Source organism: Trichogramma pretiosum, unplaced genomic scaffold (assembly GCF_000599845.2).
Source record: "Trichogramma pretiosum strain Unisexual culture from Peru unplaced genomic scaffold, Tpre_2.0 scaffold134, whole genome shotgun sequence".
NCBI classification, from domain to species: domain Eukaryota; kingdom Metazoa; phylum Arthropoda; class Insecta; order Hymenoptera; family Trichogrammatidae; genus Trichogramma; species Trichogramma pretiosum.
In genome coordinates this window covers 20,763-28,408 of record NW_019640820.1, presented here as the reverse complement: position 1 = coordinate 28,408, position 7,646 = coordinate 20,763, and the positions used below count along the sequence as shown (strand labels likewise).

General features: G+C 40.0%; 1 protein-coding gene across 1 annotated transcript in view; it reads right to left on the bottom strand.

Annotated features, from left to right (window-relative positions):
• The window catches only part of LOC106653951 (class E basic helix-loop-helix protein 22-like), a 9,246-nt gene extending 3,962 nt beyond the window's left edge, over window positions 1-5,284 (bottom strand). The window contains exons 1-2 of the mRNA XM_014373616.2: window positions 5,200-5,284; window positions 3,478-3,824 (exon numbers count right to left, since the gene is read on the bottom strand). Coding sequence (XP_014229102.1) covers window positions 3,478-3,633 — 156 coding nt within the window. The 5' untranslated portion in view covers window positions 3,634-3,824; window positions 5,200-5,284. The remainder of the gene's footprint in view (window positions 1-3,477; window positions 3,825-5,199) is intronic.
• Between the last annotated feature and the right edge of the window lie 2,362 nt (window positions 5,285-7,646).

The window sequence follows — 7,646 nt, the reverse complement described above, 5'->3', positions numbered from 1 at the left end:
TTAAACCTGGATTAAACCTGGATTAAACCCGGATTAGACCTGGATCAAACCTGGATTAAACCCGGTTAAAACGCGGTTTTCTACTGGTTTTTCACCGTATTTAACTTTAGTTGTAAACAGTTTTCATCTTGGCTTTGACTAGGCTTATATGTAACTTTATTTTTCGAGTTTGACGCGACTAGAAGTATACTATTAGGGTTTGGCAAACTTAGGGACAGCACCGGACCGTATGGGATTTGTTGGTCTCGATAAGTACAAGCACTCTTAGGTGCGTAAGTTTTCGAGTGGTGGTTGAGGTAGAGGGATGGTTAGAAGGGTAGAAAAATCACATGCTCGTCCTTGTAGCTTTTCCATGAACAGCAATAAAAAAAAAGTTCAATTAAAAGTTGTAGCTTGTAATTAGACCTTTAATTTGAGCCTAACCACGATCAATTACGTTATTTATTTACCGAGAAAAGTGCAAAAAACCGTCTAAAATGTCCATTTTTTATTGCATTTATTATAAACAATTGCAGTTCAATTGGAACTTACAATACATCAAAATGTAAGTCATTTCGCGACAAAAAAAGGAACTTTTAAAAGTTAAGATTGGACTAATAGTTTTCGAGAAACAGTCACTTGTCTGAAAAAGCTCTCCCTCGGACCTAGGCTATTTCCCTATTTTTAACAACAATATCGAGTCCGTTCGATGCCAAAATGGAAGTTTAAGACTTGTACTTATACGTAGCAAAAAGTTTTAGACGGAAAATCGAAAAAAATACGTTAAAAAATGCGCCTCTTCGAAGGCTGATTAACAGGGCGCAAAAATTATCGTAGAGAGCTCTATTTTTTTTTCATTACCCGTTGAAGGAGTACTTTACGATGATGTATGTACGATTTTGATTAACAAATTTCTATAGTCCAGATGCAAGTCTAAGCCATCGATTTTACTGTTTTTTTTACCTTCAATTATTAATTGAGCTAACTTTAAAAAGAAAATAAAGGTATTTTCCTCTTCTTTTAAAAAATTTGTTTTGTTTCGATTGAGCAGTGATTTTTAAATTTTATTTGTCTCTGAATTTTCATTCCTTTAATTAATAGATGAAGATGTTTCACATCTTGCAGCTGTTCTTAAACAGCTGATTTTTTTCTGATTTTTTCAATTTTTAATTTGTCGTTAATTTGTTTTTTTTACTTTTCTATTTCATTGGAAATCACATTTTCAAAAAAAAAAATGACTCGTACTTTAATTATTTTCTTTAACTTTCAATTGTAGCTTCGAAAGTACATTTTTATTAATTAAATTAGTGCATTGTACGGTTATCGTTCGTTGTATGTTAATATAACATGATAAAAATGTCGACTTCCCTTAAGAAGACACACACTCATAGACACGTATACATGAATGCATTGTTGAACATCAGATTTGAAAACATGCATGATACTGCGTAGAATCTCGCGACGTATACGCATATACGTATTCTATGTATTATCCCGGATTAAACCCGGATTAAACCTGGATTGAAGCCGGTTTAAACCTGGATTAAACCCGGTCAAAATTCAGGTTCAATGAGGGTAAAAATCCGGGTCGAAATCCGGGTTATAAATCCAGGATTAATCCGGGTTATAATCCGGGTTAAAAATCCAGGTTGAAAATCCGGGTTAAAAATCCAGGTTAAAAATCCAGGTTAAAAATCCGGGTTAACAATCCAGGTTAAAAATCCGGGTTGAAAATCCGGGTTAACAATCCAGGTTTAATATCCGGGTTGAAAATCCGGGTTAACAATCCAGGTTAACAATCCAGGTTTAAAATCCGGGTTAAAAATCCGGGTTAAAAATCCAGGTTGAAAATCCGGGTTGAAAATCCAGGTTAAAAATCCGGGTCATAATCCGGTTTGGAGATCCGGGTTAAAAATCCGAGTTAAAAATCCAGGATTAATCGGATGTATAATGGTTGTAAATCCAGGATTAATCGGATGTATAATCCGGGTTATAAATCCAGGATTAAAAGTCCAGGATTAATCGGATGTATAATCCGGGTTAAAAATCCAGGATTAAAAATCCGGGTTATAAATCCAGGATTAAAAATGCGGGTTATAAATCCAGGGTTAATCCGGGTTAAAAATCTAGGATTAATCCTGGTAAAAATCCAAGTTCAATCCAGCTCAAAACCCGAATTTAATCCAGGTAAAAATCTTGGTTAGAAACCAGTGAATAATCGAGCTTTAACCCGATAGAATGTTGGCCGATACTCAGATGTAAAAAATCATATAAAACTGTTTAAAACCCGGTTATAAAGCTGGTGAGTAACCGATGGTGGTAAAAATAGATTAAATGTAAGATGAAATCTAGTTAAAAACCTGGTTGTACACCAAGGCTCAGGATTAAAACCTATTTTAATCGGTTCGTACCCGAGGTGCGAATCAGTTAAAAGCCCAGGTTATCACTAAACTGGAATGCGTTCTAAAAAACAATATTGTAAATGAGTGCGAGTAGGAGAACACCGGGCACCATGCACATTTTCGAGCCGGGTAAAATTAAAAAAAGTAATTTAAATAAGCAGTTTGCAATAACCGTATTACTTGGTTTTATTTGTATCGTAGCTCTAGCCATGCTAGGAAACCCGGCTTACATGGCTACTGTGGACGCACCCACTGTAATATATTATCTGCGCAGAATCTTAGAGCAGTCATTACGTTATATATTTCCGCTGTGTATACGTATACAGGGTGCGACAAAAGTATGGAAACCCCTGGAAATATCGCAGAATATTCGTTAAAAAAAAATCAAAGACCCTATATCCGACGTATTTTTCGACGAGGAATCCGATGGTGACCTTGGATTTGACCTTGAACATAACCTCAAAGCTGCAGCGACTCAAAAATCAATTTTTCAAATGTAACCCCCATTTTTTATTGCAGATTTGAAAAGACCGGAAAATTTCACGTCAAAATGAGTGTTTTGTTTTTTTTTTAAAGACCATTTTAAGGGTGCTACAAGCTCAAATAAAACCCCAATTTAACCTAAAATTAAGCTCGGAATAACTTCATTTTCTAACTGTAGCGCCCCTAAAAATGGTCTTAAAAAAAAACAAAACATACATTTTAACGTGAAATTTTCCGCTCTTTTCAAATCTGCAATAAAAAATGGGGGTTACATTTGAAAAATTGATTTTTGAGTCGCTGCAGCTTTGAGGTTATGTTCAAGGTCAAATTCAAGGTCACCATCGGATTCCTCATCGAAAAATACGTCGGATATAGGGTCTTTGATTTTTTTTTAACGAATATTCTGCGATATTTCCAGGGGTTTCCATACTTTTGTCGCACCCTGTATATTATAAGTAATCGCCGCAACTGCTCTCGCAAATGAAAAAAAAAACATAACGATCGCGAGTAGCGCGGGATAAAAGATTACTATATAGTGTCTCTCTCTCTACCTCGAAGCAGACTATCTAGCTGAGGTATAGTCGTAGTGGCAGTGCAAAAGAGTATATCTTACGGTATTGCGATGCTCCCACGCCCAGGTCGCATGGGAGGCCGAGCGCTGCCACGGGCCCTGTTGCTGCTGCGGCTGCGGCTGCAAGTGGGCCTCGGCCATTGCCTCTCTCCTATCGTCTTCCTCGCACGAGCTACTCTCGCCGTCGTACGATCTCATTCTCGAGCTTTTTTAGTTGTTGTTGCTGCTGTTTTATATATAGCTCGGCTATTCTTTCTTGTTTACTCGATCTGGTCGGTGATTGTTTCTTTCCTCGATGATGCTTGTTTTGCTCGAGCGATGGGAGAGAGAGAAAGAGAGCTTAACAGCTTATTTACGTTGGTGAAGTGCGCTCGCCTCGCTGTTTACACCTTTCGACAAAAAAAATACCCTGAATTAGTACTTGGTACGATTAGTGCATTATGAAGGTATATTTTTTAATTAGTTTTTTAACTAGGAATTCGACGTTTAAATTTTGATTAGGGAAAATAATGACACGAACCAGGATCATTGTCAACAGACTAGCTGACGATTATAATTGCACCGAATAAATGCCTAAGTCTAAGAGATGGATAGGCGACGGAGTTATATTGCGACAGCGCATTTAGTTACCGTAATCAGCTGAATCGATTGATTGGGCGAGGTGCAATTGATTTAAAACCGGGCTAATTTATGTATTATACTTAGATGTAGGAAAAGAGTAAGTTTTGAAAGGATTTCAAAATTAATGTTTAGCTATCTGAAACAAACATTACGAAACATTACACTGTGCACACTATTATCCTGGTAGAAATTCTCAACTTTAATAATGCCCGAATGACCAAAAAATATCATTTAAAATGTTTTTAAATATATTACAATCAATTTTCACTTTTCTGTGCGATTTTTCTGTAAAGATTATGTTGAATTATTTAATGCATTGCAAATGACCTGAGAAGGCAATTGAATCGAAAGATCTAAACAATTTTAGCCAGTTTTCAACCACTTTAAACACGTTAATACCACTTTAACATTTTACCGCTAGATGGCGAATATACCTTTATCTTTAAATCTGAAAGTGGCAAAGTTAAAATATTGTATTATAAGTCAACAAAATTTTTGTCGAATTATGCAACGGAGCATTGGCACAGTGCATGTTAGGCTTCGCAGCTCCCATCAAAAAGATAAAAATTGCGCAGAGAACTCTTCGTAAGCAGTTGACAACAACGCGTCCCCTACGAGATCATGAAAAATCTCTTCGTTGCAACAGATTACATTTTGTGTCGCTGCACGTCGGCGCGAAGCACGTAACATATAATATAACCATTATAATCATCGTTTTTCTCTACCCGCACAAGTGTATACAGTGTAACATTTGCGGGGTGCTTCGAAAACGATTTACTCAAGAGAGAGAGATCCGAGCCATATGGCGCGTACATGTCTCGTTTTCATCTCGTCCACCACACAAAAGTCTTTATAATTTCATACGATAGTAAATGAGGGGAGGTTTTGGGCTGCGCGAAAGAATAAAGTCACATAAGTACTGGTTGGGCGAGGGTAAAAAAAAAGATAAGTAAAGCTACGTGATTTTCTTTGAGTAAATATAAAAAAAATAATGATGTTATACATTAATAATGACAAAAATACTAATAAATACCTTAGGTATAAGAATAAATCTTGGATAAAATAACTGATTTCAAATAAATATCAAGTCACAGTAAAATACTTAAAGCGATCGTAACAAGCTCACATACTAGTATCACTTACTCGTATCGCTCGTAGCTCGACTTCTCACCCTCCCTCACACCCTCTCGTTCTCCCGAGCGGTGTCCACAGGCGCGCCTCTTCCAGCGCCTATTATAACGTCACGCCAGCTCCATGATATTGTTTCGGGAAATCACGAGTCGTTGTCGTCGTGGTTGCGTCTGCTGCCCCGTCGAAACGCCGGCACTATATTATTTTATATTCCGCCGTGTGCGAGCACGCATACACGCGCGCACGAGTACGCTTAATTAGCACGGCCTTATACGTACCGGTGGTATTAGGCTTTTGAGCGCTTTATAGAGCCTCTCTAGCAGCGCAGGAGTCGTTGACGCGAAATCACGGCCATTTTGCTATATAGACTTACACAAACACACACACCCGACACACGACGCTCTGATTAAAAGGACTCTCGATGCTCTCTTTCTCTCGCTCGCTGTCGGGCACGTGCCGCGCACCGTCGTTGTCTCCCACCCCTCGACTGTGTGCGCGCGTATATGCGTTAACTCGTACACCAGAGGCACCCCCTTGCGTACGGTGTCATCCTAATTCACTTGAGTCACTTGATATAACTGAAAGTCACCGGGTTTTTTTTTCTTCAAAATATGGCGAACACACGCAGGTCGATCGGTTATTCTTGGCTAATCGACGAGAGGAAACAATTTTCTTTTCGGCCAGGAAGTGTAACGAGGAATGGGTTTACACAGACGATATCAGCCAGGAAGAAGATAGCTGCCGCAGCCGCCGACACCGCCACCGCCACCACCACCACCACCATGAGCAGCGTCGCGCGATGATGACACACGCGTGCGCGGACACAGATATACGCTCGAACGCAGGCACACACGTACACGCAGGAGGCGAGCTATAGCGCGGGCCAAGGGTGTCGTTGGTACACTGCTCGGTATTTCGGGGGGCTGGGAGCTACGAACCCCCTCGACCCCAACCCCCTCCAGCAGACGCGGCAGCCGGTGATTTAGCTTCCGAGGCTTGCCTCGAGATGGCGGAGTTTTTTTTTCATGCACAGTACAGGATCTCTCACTGATCCATCCACGAGGATGCAGGATCGCAGTGAGAGCAGTACACGGTACACGTCTCGCGCTACCCCAGCAGCGGTGAAGCGCGAGGGAAGCTCGCGCATCTACCGTCGGTCACTTACTGACCGATGTTGCGCGCGTAGGTGGTACAACACACGCGGCAAGCGTCGTGCAGATTTTACGCCTATCGGTGCTCGGTCATAGTCGGCGGTGCACCGATCCTTTTCTTTTTTTTTTTCGTTTTCTTTTTTTTTCGCAGCGTTATAAAACTCGCTACAGTTATCGCCGATCGTGACCGTCTATCGGTTTAATGGTTTCATTTTTATGGCCGCTGCGTGTGCGTACAAGGAGTCTAGCTACGATTGATTTTAAATCGCGTCAACCGTTCGAACGGATTTATGTATTATTGAATTTTCCTAATCCCGATAAATTGAAAACTCGATTTAAAGCTGAGATATTATGCCTTGACGTTTTTATCTTGCCTGCGTCGTCGTCGTCGTCGTCGTTCATTGTAAAAAGCGGACATCATCGATAATGTAAAAGAAAAGTTTGCTTCATCGAACTAACATCGGCTTTAATCTTTTAGCAGCAGAAGGTATGTATACAGCAGCTAGAATTGAAAATTCGCATTAGAACCTTATCTCGAGGGAAGGGGGTGGAAGATTGATGACGCTTAATTAGATGAAGCAATTACTTAGAAAATCCGAAAAGTAAACGCAAAGAACAGAGAGAAAAAGACAGAGTAAGAAAAAAAGGAAGACGGTATATATGTTGTACGCGTAAGAGAAAAACGGCTTCGAATTCGTTGTAAAAAGTTCAAAAGACCTTCTTTCTTTTTTCTCTCTCTCTTGTACAACGTAGTACGCGCTGCTTCGCTCCGTACCCTGCACGTACAAGCCGTAAAGGGAAAACGAATGAAAGCCCTAATTTCGTTGGTTACTCCAAGCTACTGCTACGACTACTACACGTAGCCACTGGCACGGCGCGGGATTCGTGTCGTTCGTAAAAAAAAAAAAAAAAAAAACGAGAGAGACAGAGAGAGGGGAAAAAAAAATCATAAAAAGTAGAAGAAAGGAGTATAATATACGAGAAAGGACGCTCTTCGATGCGCGAGATAAAAGTCTTGAACAAAAATAAAATAAAATTGTCTGTGTACCGCCGAGCGCGTCGTATATTACATAATTGCGTCGTGCAACGTAGTACTTTATGCAGCAGTGGTGCTCGATATCGAAGGGTCAAATTTTCCGCTCATTATTATCAACTAGCTCGAACGCGTTATATATTATATAGGACCCGAGCTTATAACAAGGGGGGAAGGCTGAAAAAAGCCTGCAGCTTTGCTGCTGCTGCGTTCATTTCTCTCTCTCTCTCTCTTTTTATCTCGACGAGGGTTATATATTATTATTATACAGCCGA